Source organism: Neofelis nebulosa, chromosome 17 (assembly GCF_028018385.1).
Source record: "Neofelis nebulosa isolate mNeoNeb1 chromosome 17, mNeoNeb1.pri, whole genome shotgun sequence".
Taxonomy (NCBI): domain Eukaryota; kingdom Metazoa; phylum Chordata; class Mammalia; order Carnivora; family Felidae; genus Neofelis; species Neofelis nebulosa.
Genome location: NC_080798.1, coordinates 34,216,085 through 34,227,858, shown reverse-complemented (window position 1 = coordinate 34,227,858; position 11,774 = coordinate 34,216,085). Strand labels below are relative to the sequence as shown.

The window sequence follows — 11,774 nt, the reverse complement described above, 5'->3', positions numbered from 1 at the left end:
TACAAATCAAAGAAATTTATTGGGTGCTGACAAAAATACATAATACAAAAAACAAAACAAAACACAACACAACAGAAACAAAACCAGAAACCCCACCCCAGCGGGCCCACGCGCCTGAGGTACTGACAGCGCGCAGTCCCAGAAGCCCCGCCAAGCACTGCACTTAATTCATGAGGACCTCCATCTGCACCAGCCTTGCATTGGTGTCCCCAGACGTCCGGTAGGGGATCATCCCAGCAAAGGTAATCAGGGCTCGGGCTTGGCTTCGGAGTTGCTGAGAAAAAGGGAAAGAAGAGAAGAAAACCAGTGAGCTTTTGCGTCTGGGTACAATACTGGGAACAACCACCGTGTTCTTCCATTTTCTACCCCCTGGTGTCAGGGGGCAGCTTTCTGGTGAGTGGATGAGAGTCTCACCCTCAACTGTCATGTTACCCATAAGGTGCAGACTTAAGCAAAGCTGGTCCACTGAGGCCCCACTTCCAAAACCCTTCTACTAAGCAAAAGACAGACGGGGTTGCCAGACAAGCTGCCTCGCCTGACACACGGGACCAGCTTCTGACACAGCCCCATGCTTCAGACGGCCTGCTCTCCTTCTCCGAGCCTCCCGCTCTCTCCTGGCTGGTTTCTGACCACCTGCCTCTGTGGGGGTCTGAGCTTCTCAGACCTCCCCACAAAGTGGGTCCAGTCACATTCTGGCTCTTTTCCTCTCCTGCTTCTTCCCTTTTCTTTCCTCCCACACCTCCCATTTCTTCTTTCCTGACATAAGCGCCGGGCCCTCCATTCCTCGGTAATAATATTTATGAGGTTCCTAGATTGTTCCAGGAGGGAAGAAGATTTAAATTCAGGTAATTCCAGTAACAGGAAAAAAAAAAAAAAAAAAAGACAATCTTCACCCTGATTTCCAGGGGATAAATTACTAAATACAGAATAAAGAAACTTAGAAGAACAGCTTCGGGTTGCCCCGTGTTGAGATGTGCTGGATGCTTAGAGGAGCAAGAAAGGAAACTAGATCTGGAGTAGAAAGGGAGAGTCTACAAACCTCTTTTAGACCAGTAACAAGACTTTTAGGGATAACGCAGGGGTCACTTACTAGGCTTCCTAAGGACCATTCAAGAAGAAATCTGAAAGCCATGGGCTTTTTACCTGATAGATGAAATAAACTGGCAAGCATATATCCTAGTTAATGTCCAAACCGAAAGAAATTTTTACTTTATGATGAGAGTACCCATTAGATTTTCTTCAAAAGTGCATGGGCTCTCATGCGTCATCTGAAGCTACTGTAAGTGAACTTTAGGAGTGTTCAGGCAGAGGGACTCACCCCCTCAACGGGCAGCTCTGCACTTTACAGCACGAAGCCACTTCTCGGGCAGGGAGCTTTTACACAGAAGTCTCTCTGGGACCCTGCTCACCCCTAGCTTTCAGAGAAAAGGTGTAGTGGGTGACAGGCAGACAGGAGAATGGCTTTATTCATGGTATGTGAAAACCAAGGGTCTAAAAAAGAAAGCTTGAGACACACAGAACGTGAGTTCAGCTGGTCCTGAAACTATTCCTTCACATGTGGGAAAAGGCCTGCAAGGCCACAGCGGCACTCTCTGTGGGGGGCAGCCACCCGCCCCCCCGCCCTATGAGGAGCCCACAGAGCACCGGAAATGTCCACCACCTCAACACTTGTCTGCCAAGGCCCAGGCACAATGAGCCACTGCTGGCACGTCTCCTGACGTGTATCTTTTATGCGGTCCAGGTTCTAGCCTGCCCAAAGGGTGGATGGCAGACCAGCAGCTGCCTCTGGGGCACCCGGGGATGGGCCTACCACTCAGTGGACCATCCCGAGCACTGCCACCTACACTGCTGACGGTGAAGATTTCCACCATCACTCACTAGACAGCAATTCTGTCACGACAGTGCCTGTAGGGTCACAGCTGAGAGAGCCCCCACACACACCCTTGGAGGCAGAAGACAGGATTTCAAACATTAAGTGGGGAAGTTAAGGGAAAGGTAGTTTTCATGGGGTCAAGCACCTACGCCCTTTTGTCAGATCAACCGGACAACATATGCCGTGCAAGCCCCAGGCTACCATCCACCTGGACCTGGCTTGAGCCACACGATGCTGGAGGCCCCAAAGGCAGCGGAAGGAGCCCTGGCCGCATGTCAGACGGCTCAGCTTCCAGACACGGCTCCTTCACCATCACCTGAGGGGCCTGCAAAAGCAAACTGCTTCCTGACCCGGGGCCTCAGTTCCCTCAGCTGTAAAGTGGGGATAACAATCACTGCCTCAAGGTACCTCTCTGGGGTCACTGAGAGGTTCAGATGAGGGCAGAATCAAATTCATTGAATCAAATTCATTGTTGACCAGAAGTACTTATGATTCTGATGAAAGTGCTGAGCTGAGACTCACAAATGTGTATGAAATTCCGATTTCAAAATGTGTATGAAATTCCTATGGAATCACCACAAATTAGTATTCTGTTTGATTTTTTAAAAGGTAGTATCTGCAGACTTCACTTTTTTTTAAAACTTGAGAGCAGCGGTGATCCCGTTAATGTTCAATTTCTTCTGAGAGCCTGACACAAGGTTTACTCAGCAGCTAGGCAGTGAGGAAAGAGCATTTGGGGTCAGGAGCAGGGGTCTCATGAGATGCCGAGGACAGCAGACCAGAAAGGTGGTTCTCAGCGATGGTTCTGGCCAACGCTGGGATCTTACAGAGTCACGGTCCTCGACGACTCGCTGGGGCCTGGATGCCGAGGACGGACTTGTCCCTTTGAGCCTCTTAAACTGTGTGAACAAGATGTTCATGGTGGCGAGAAGCACTTCTGAGAGGTTGTGCCTGATCTGCCCAGAGAAAAACACATGAAGTAAGGAAAAAGCACCGAGCCCTGGGGCCGACAACCAGTGTATGTCCAGGCACATCACATCCCACAGCTGCCAGGGAGAGAACTACAGGGTCACCAAAAAGCAGCCAATGGCACTGCCATGTCAAGCATGAGAGCAAAGCACAGGCAATGCTGATCAGGTGAGACAGATTATTCTTCTCCTTTCTGTATGCCATTCCTCCTAGGCATAAAGAGGGGCAGCGAGCCAAAAGCATGCTGACCGTTATCGGGCCACTATGTAGGCTTGGACTGGCCAGCAGAGTGATTACCGTAAGAAGTCTGGATTTCAATGTCAGTAGGTAGGGATGTGCACACTGGTTCTCCAGGCCCCGCCACTCCCCACTATCTTAGACCTGCCAGACTGTCTCCACTGAACCTGCCCAGCCCTAGCAGAGTCGTTGGGAGCGTCTTCAAGGGCAGACCCTGGTGCACCACTTCATTCCCTAACGCAGTGAACAGTATATCCCGGGAAGGCAAGAAACAACAACAGGGGAAGCGGCTGGGGTAGAAATGACAGCAGGTAAGAAAGGCAGGTCTGCAAGGGGCAAGACCTTCTAAACTGAGTACCACAGCAGGCAACAGCCCCCCACGTGCGGAAGCTGGCCTTCCCTCTTCCTCTAAAACAAAAACATGTCTTCATAAGAGGTATTTGCTTACTGTGTAACGGTTTTAAATGGAAACAGCTAGTGACATCCCAGGGCCAGGCAGCTGGCCCTGTGTCTGTGGTTCTAGAGAAGAGTTTTTTACATGTGGGAACCACCAGAGAAGTCTTGGGCCAGTCCAGATCAGAGAAGCCAGAATTTCTGGGGTAGGCCTTGGGTATGAAGATTTTTTACAGCCTCTTAGACATTCCAGTGGGCAGCTCAACTGCGCACCCTTGGGCTAGATGGTGGCAATGTGCTAGAAACTCTGCAGAGAGACAGCGGCTCTGGGGCTCATGGGCTGGCAACTGAGTCCATGGTCACTGTTCTGCTTCTCAAGACAAACAGTTCAGAGAAGCGAAAGAAGGAGGTGCATCATGGTGCATGTTTCATACACCCAATGGAACTACTTAAGGAAGATCAGAGTTAAGCACGAAGATTCCCTCTAGAACAAGTGGATAATACAGATTTAAACCAGACCACACAGGATCAACCAGGAATCTGTGCCCCCAAGAACATGTCTAATCACTAAAGAGACTGTGTTTTCTGAGTCAGGAATTTGGACAATGACCTGATGGGGATATGTGTACTCACAGAAAACCAACCTAGGAATATCTGAAATTGGACTCGCCTTATTAAACTCAGTCTACATGGTTAGTGTACTGGGACTCTTAACATCATCAGCTACACTAAAACAAAAGCTTTCAGCAGAAGTGGGGAAAAAATTCTATAATGCAGGAAGAAAAGGACTCACTTCATCACTGAAATTTCTGAAGGCAGCCACTCTCTCTTCCACACTTTCCTGATTCAGGGGCACCAGCTTCAAACGATCAATGATCTGTTTAAAACAAAACCCGACCGGCTGCATATGAAATAACCATCAGTCATCTTGTCTCCTTAGACAGACAGCAAGCATCTCACATGTTACAAAGGGCTCTTTAATACAAAATACTACCTTCCCTCAAACACACAAAGGCTTTGGTCTTTCTAATTTTCTGACTAAATTCCCAACCACATTTTCTGAGGCAATTCTAAAATTCAGAGATTGCAAGTTACTCCAAGAAATCTCTCCATTTTCAGACTAATGAGGAAAGGAATGGGGAGCAGAGAGAAAAAAGAGCAACACAGAAATCCCCTTTCAAGTCCCAGGGTCATACTTGTCTTCTTTGCTTAACAGGCACGTTGGTAACATTTCCTTTGTTTTAGATGCATCCCATATAGTGTTTTGGATTTCCAAGGGCATACATCAACCTGCACTTCAAATAGCCCTCTTAAAACTTACATCAAAGGCTCTGTCAATATGACCACTGTGATACTCGTCAAAAAAGGTGATCAAGTCCAACAGAAGATAGAACGTGGAATCCACAAATTTATTTGCACTGATTCCCTGAGCCCTATACCTGAAAGACAAAAAAGAGGGAAGAGGGGACAGGGATAATTTTGAATTTCTATGCAATCTGTAACTTTAGGATAGCATTTGAAAAATCTCAAGACCTCTTGAAATCTCTAGGTGAGGTGAATTAAGGAGTGGAAAATAGCGTTTCTTTTCCAATGGCCAAGAAGTTGATGGTGGATTTGATACGAATCCATCTGTAAATATTCTGCACGAAGCATGGCTCGTGCCACCTCGGCCTCAGCCACCATTAAGCATCCAAATCTCCAGGAAGGATAAAAAGGTTCTGATGGGTCAAAAGTCCAGTGGCTACCACTGTAGAGTGTTTGCTAAATGGATTATTTGATCAGGAGTCTTCTTCTGTGCTACCCCAGGAAAGCATCTCGAACCCAGTTTTCCCTAAGTCACTTTACTAGGAGTATCTGTAGAGAGCACAAAAGGTAATGACTGTGGCCTCAGCCTGGGAGCTCCACCAAATAAAGTCTGATAACTCCGTTATCTCACCAAAGAAGGAAGAAGGTGGCTCTTAAACACTGGCCACTACCATCTCTAAGAATTCCCCCATCCACCTATCACTAGCTTCGCTCCAGAATGTCTTTAAGATGGCTTATAACTGTGTATAGAGGAGTACAATGCCCAGAGTTAAACTTAATGAGCAAGATTAGAATGTTGACATACGCTTTCATACCCTTCTTTCTAGCAAAACTTTAAAGTCTGATAGCGACAAGTACTGGTTATGATGTGGGGCAAAAAGAACTCTCAAGCAGTGCTGGGGGGATGGGGAGACTCTGGAAGGCCACCCGATGTGACTAGTAAAGCTGAAGACGCATGTGGTGGGCACGGGCAGCCTGGCACTGGCGCCGTGCCCCCTCGGCGCCAGCTCTCGGTCTTACCGTTCCGCGATGGAGAGCGCCATGTTCTTCAGCCTCTCTTTGTTGGACTGTGGTGCGCTGATCTGGGGGACAACAGGGCTGAGCAGTTTGTTCATCAGCTCTAGCACCTTGTCAGCATTCTGTTCCATTTTTTAAAATTAAGGAAGGAATCGATTATAAATAATCAGTAAAAGAGAAAAGGAAAAACAAAATAACCAAAAGAGGGAACGTTCTGGGGTGATGGATTAAAACATTCTGTACCTTGATCTGGATGATGGTTACAGATATACACCTATGGAAAGCTCATTAAGCTGGACCCTTAATGTCCGCGCATTTTTCCACATCTTAATTAGAACTCATTCAAAACATCTTTGAATTAACAAAAAATGAATTATAAACCTTCTTTTGGCCCACTTTTCTCAGTTTATAAAAGAAAGAGCATAATCTTTTTTAGGCCACGTAATGATCAGCAGTCACCATATGTCCTCATGTTGAAGGACTTATTCTAGTTCTCTCGAAGCACCTCAGCTGTCACCGCCTTCCCTAACACACAGGCCTCACGAGCGTGTCTGTGGCGACCAGAAGGGTAAGCACGAAGGCATTTTGTCCCAAAGCTTCACCATCGAAATGTGATGGACGCCTAGTCTGCTGCCAAGTGAGATGAGAGCTCAAGGCCTACAGGATGTCCGGGCAATATGTTGTTCTTATTTGGCCAGAAATACTTTATGGGCAGAGGTAACTCTGTAAAATGGGAATTTCACCCTGACCGGACCATTAACTGCCAAGCACTAGGAGAAAATGCCTCATCAGGACAGCGGTGCAACAGTGGCATTGTCAAACTGTTTGTGCATTTAACGCCAAAAGGCCGACGGATCTATTAAGTACAGAAGAAGGAAAAGGGCATGTCTTACCTTGGCAAGGTCATAGAGCTTTGCTGCTTCTTCAAACAGTCCTTTATTTTCTGCCACGGAAGCAACTTTGTTGATAATAGGCTTTGTGTCACTAGTAAACTTATCTATGACTCCAGGCTGACAAGACAAATTACAGAGGGGAGGAGGAGAGAGATGGGTACGCAGAACTGTTAATTTAAACACACAGAAGCAGTTGGGATCTGAAAACGACTTTAACTGAAAATGCCTGCCCTAGGCAATGCATATATTTCATCTGCTAGACTCTGGCATTCTGGAAGATGTAAGGTCCTATTAAACATATGAAAGGGACCAAGGAAACTACAGATGAAGAAGCAGACTCACGGGCAGCACAGAGGAGTCAGCAATAAGACGTCTGTGCTGCCTGATTGTCCAACATGATCCAGAGGGTAGGTGAAAGAGTCAATGATTTTAAATTTGCTGATGCGTAGGCACTAGGAGGAAAAACCAGGAGGCTCAGAGAAAATACCTGAAACATTCTGGATTTGTTTTCTAAGACAGATGGTAAAAGAAATTCGGTGCTGAAAAAATATATGGCAAATGGCATCAGGATATTTTTTTTTAAAAATCACCATTAACATTCAACAGCAACCAAATGGTCAGGAGAGCACGAGAGGCCTTAGGAACCACAGAAGAGCTAGTGTGGACACAGTGACATCTGACAGGCTATTCTGATTTTCCATCAGCGCTAGACCAAGTCGGGGTGACCTGCTCCTGCCACCCTGGAGGCAGCACAGGAGACGAGTGAAGAGCATGGGCTCTGGAGTCACGAAGGACTAGATTCAAATTCCACCTCCCCTTCTTACTAGCTGTGTGATCCTGCGGGAAATAATGAACTGCTCTTGTTTTCTTTTCCTCATTTGAAAACCACCTTGTTGGATCATTATTGTGGTGATCAGTTAAAAAATACCTATAAAGCATTCAGCACAGTGCTTGGCAAATGTCACTGCTCAATAAGCATGGCCATTGTCACCAGTACTGTCACTGTCCGTTCTTCTGAGCTGGAAGGTGTGCACATTGTGAGCTCATCTTGAGATTGCTGGGTCCAAACCACCCATTTTTACAAGTGAGGAAAGGGAGTTCCTGAGAGACGCAGGTGACTTTCCCAAAGCCACCAGGAGAATGCCTGTGTGGGGTCAGACTGGTGTTTGGCACCAGGGCCTCTGCACCTTTAGCTATGGCTCCCACTGCGCACGACAGGTCTCAGGGAATCACTAAGGTCACAGGCACAGCTGTATCTCCAGGGTCAGAGTGAAGTTCTCAGCCCTCAGAAACTACCTTCTGAGAGAGGTCAAGCATATTTCTAACTTTTTTATCTGGGGAGAGTAGGTGCAGTAAATAATTCCTTTTCTTGCATATTTTCTGAGCCAAGAATGACAGAAATGCAGTCTTCTTAGCTCAAAAATCAGCAGGCACGAACAGATGAGTCCTCTGCACATAACAAAAAAGCTATCTGATCGGGGTGCCTGGCTGGCTCAGTCAGTAGAGCCTGTTGACTCTTGATCCTGGGGTTGTGGGTTCAAGCCCCCTACTGGATGTAGAGATTACTAAGAACAAAAAAGCTATCTCGCTATACATTTACATAGTTTAGAGAAACAGATGTGTGTTAAGATCAAGGGCATCATTTGTGGCCATTCTTTGCTGCTTAAACTACAATTTCGTTAAGATCTGCATCTTTATTACTTTGAATCCTAAGATTTAACTATATTCTTTTGACAACTGTACATCCCCAACTGCAAACTAACACATCTCTAGAGGCACATTTAACCCACCTTTCTACTTCCATCATTCTCTAGTTTCCCAAGAATCATATCGAACTGTGGAGACAAAAAAAAGTGTACTCAATTTACTGGACAACGATATACACACAATCCACAATTCTCTGGACACAAAAGAGAGGAAGAAAACAGCGGAGGCAGGAGAAGTTTTACATGAATCAGAAAACAGTGAGACTGAATCGGTATTTTCGCGATCAGAAACCACGAGAGCAAAGACAACCGAACCCCCCGCTAACCCCGCCCCGGGCCTTATCCGCCACAGCCATGCTAGCGTGACCACACAGCATCACGTCAGCACGGGTGTGTGCACTGCAAATCGTGCGTGGGAGAAAGGAGGGACCGACGTACCTCTCGGCTTTCTATCACAAGCTCACTCACGCAGCGCAAAAACATGTTTTCTCCTTGACTATCTTTCTCATCCCTGGAAGGGGACAAAAGCAACACGGTTTCTGGCGTGGACCTGAGGTCTCTAATCGTTCTCAGGATGACAGAGATGAGAGCCAGCCGAAGTCAATGGTCAAAAGTGGGTGTTACCTGAGGAAGTAGAAGTACTGGAGTGCCTCCCTCGGGTCTGTGGACTCAAACTTGCGGGTGTAGAGCATGAGTAGCCGCACAAAGTTCAGCCGCCGCATGCAGGGAGGGTCGCCAGGCTCGTGGCTGACTGCACCGTGGGGGACAGAACCGGTCACGACCACCCTGCCCCTCTGACCCAGGCAACCAGGAGTTATGGGAGCTGAATCCAAAGACCGTGCAGCCTGGCCAACGTTTGCCAATGTAAGCTGCACTACCCTGTCCTCGGCTGCTTTCCAAGCAGAGGGGGAAACGGCATTCTGGAGTCCGTTACTAGCGCGCTGCTCTCACACTGGAAGGTGGAGACCGCTGGCCGTTACGGCTCGCGCTCTGAGGAGACCGGGCTGCACTGCTAAGGAGTCTGCAGGCATTCATCCACATTTGTCTTCTGCCCCTCTTCAGACTCTCCTGCCCCGGGCAGGTGGGCACAGAGAGTGGCGGCTGGGGTTTCCGCTTAGGGCCCTAACGGAATGTGACTCAGGACTCCAGGGACTGCTTCCCGCTCATTCTCCGGGCGGTCCGACCGACTGGCCACAGAGCTAGCCCTTCACACAGTGCTACCTCCACTGCCCTGACACGACTTGCACCATGTGCCCAAAGCCTCGGTGGTGGCAGGTGCGTGTGTGCTGCCGCCCGATGGGGGAGGGGGTGAGTGATGGGGACGCCAGTGCCAACAAATACTCACGGAGCTGAGCACTCTGTCCCGAGGATTTTAAAAGCAGCTTCAGCTCAAAGAGGACCAGCGCCACGTGGACTGCATGGCAGCGCAGCCGCTCCATGCGGAAGAGAAAAGCGATGGCAGCCTCGAACTGTGCCGTCAGGAAGAGTACTTGGAAGTACAGGAAGGGCTGCTGGTTCACCGTGAAGTGGGACTCGCCTGGGGGAGGAGGAGGCGAAGCTGACTCAGGAGCCAGGCTCTCAGCAGCCCCGACCCCAGGCAGAAGCCCCGCGTGCTCAGAGGACCTGCTGACGGGATGAAGGGGGCCCCGGGCACGGTGGACTGCCACAGGAACCATGACCTGGTTCCACAACCTTCTCCAGACCTCACAACACAACTGGCGAGTGGGGTCGTGCTGTAAAACCCAAACCGCTTGCATAAGTGGGAGAGAAACAGAGTTCAGGACCTTAGGACGACACATAAAAGAGGCTGTTTATCTCCTCTGCCCTGCGAAGAGTCACTCGATAAGGAGAGGAATGAAGATTTCAAAGATACTTCAGTTCACTCAGATTCACAGGTATGTGAATTCAATAAATGCTGGCCACTAGTTGGGACCTTCTTTTGCTCCCAGAATTCTTAAACAGAAACAGTGAGGAGGGAGAGCTACGTCCCCCTCATTTATGCTCAGATACAGTCATTGCGAGATCCACAAGGAAGCAATAGCCAAGTCCTGCTGCCTCTGTCTCTCCCTGAGCAAACGTCTACCAGAGCAGTTCAAAGAATTGGAGTAAAATAGCTTTTACTGTGTATGACCATGTAAGTCACACACACTGCTTGAGCTCACATGGCCTCTACTTGAATTTGAAATCACTGATGTGTTGTGTTGTGTTCTGAAGATCCGGAGCTCAGAGACGAAGGACGTTCCTAGAGGAAAGCTAAGTTGTGACCTTAGGTGGACAAGACAGAGAAAGTAGTTCCGTTCAGGGTATCTTACCATAGTCTTCCAACAACTGTTTCTGGAACTGTGAAAGAGTGAGCCTGTCTTGTGGGGAGCTGGTGCCGTCGTCATCAAAACACACTTGGTTCAACTAAACCCCCAAGAGAAACACACGCATTGGTACAAACTACGTCCTGAGCCAGGCATGCAGACCTGTCGCTGCTCAGCAGCTCGAGGCTGTGCTAATGGCTGTGGTTACTGGTTGAGAACTATACGACAAAAAACAGGGTCAAGAGGCAGGAAATCCACTAGCCCTATCACCCTACTGGCATCACACATTAAGCAGGTAAAATGTGTGTGCGGAACACAAGCAGAGGGAAAGGGCTAACGCCCTGCTCAGGCAAGGGAAGCGGTGCCTGCCTTCAGCCACAGGTAGTCCTCGGTTTTGTCAGCTACTTCGCTCTGGTTGTCGGTGATGTCGCATCTGCCAATGATACAGTACACGGCCCGCTTGTAGGGGTCCGTGTTGTTCCTGAGGGCCCTGCGGTAATGCAGTCGGAGCTTGTTCTCTGTGGCTGGTGACAACCTAAAGACACAAGGGAACAGACAGCATAGACACACATGCTGAAGACCCTCAGGGGTACCTGCAAGCACCCCGGGTCCCAACCACATAGCAGAGTTACGCAGCCTTCCTTCACAGACACCACCCCAGCCACATCCCCCGCTACCACCATTTTCATCCAACGTGAGGCCACCAACACCTTCGTCTCCCCCGCCTGCCGGCTTCCTCTGGCAGAGGCCTTCAGGGGCACGTCAGAAATGCTGGGGAATTAATACTCCACCGCACTCCCCAGCAACCCTCAAGCCATGATGGACAAAAGTGAGTCCTTCCCTTAAGTGTCTTGGCCCCCACTCTGACCTCCTTGCTCCCTTATACATGTAAGATTACCTCCAAAATAAACTACTTGCACTCAGATCCTTGCTTCGGGGTCTCTTCACCATTAACCCTACTTTAAACTCACTAATGCGAGCAAAGAGAGAGGCTTATGGTTTACGACAATCTCTGGACATGGCATCATGAACACTGTCTAAAAACCTGCCTTGAAAAGTATCGCTAGTATTCCAC

General features: G+C 48.6%; 1 protein-coding gene across 4 annotated transcripts in view; it reads right to left on the bottom strand.

Annotated features, from left to right (window-relative positions):
- Positions 1 to 11,774, bottom strand: part of NUP93 (nucleoporin 93) — a 104,216-nt gene continuing 92,442 nt past the window's right edge. For all 4 annotated transcript variants that reach the window (XM_058709517.1, XM_058709518.1, XM_058709520.1 and 1 more), the window contains 12 exons: positions 11,069 to 11,234; positions 10,706 to 10,799; positions 9,739 to 9,930; positions 9,018 to 9,144; positions 8,832 to 8,904; positions 8,478 to 8,522; positions 6,688 to 6,804; positions 5,798 to 5,916; positions 4,794 to 4,911; positions 4,266 to 4,349; positions 2,701 to 2,829; positions 1 to 274 (listed from right to left, as the gene is read on the bottom strand). In XM_058709517.1, coding sequence (XP_058565500.1) covers positions 164 to 274; positions 2,701 to 2,829; positions 4,266 to 4,349; positions 4,794 to 4,911; positions 5,798 to 5,916; positions 6,688 to 6,804; positions 8,478 to 8,522; positions 8,832 to 8,904; positions 9,018 to 9,144; positions 9,739 to 9,930; positions 10,706 to 10,799; positions 11,069 to 11,234 — 1,375 coding nt within the window. In that variant the 3' untranslated portion in view covers positions 1 to 163. The remainder of the gene's footprint in view (positions 275 to 2,700; positions 2,830 to 4,265; positions 4,350 to 4,793; positions 4,912 to 5,797; positions 5,917 to 6,687; positions 6,805 to 8,477; positions 8,523 to 8,831; positions 8,905 to 9,017; positions 9,145 to 9,738; positions 9,931 to 10,705; positions 10,800 to 11,068; positions 11,235 to 11,774) is intronic.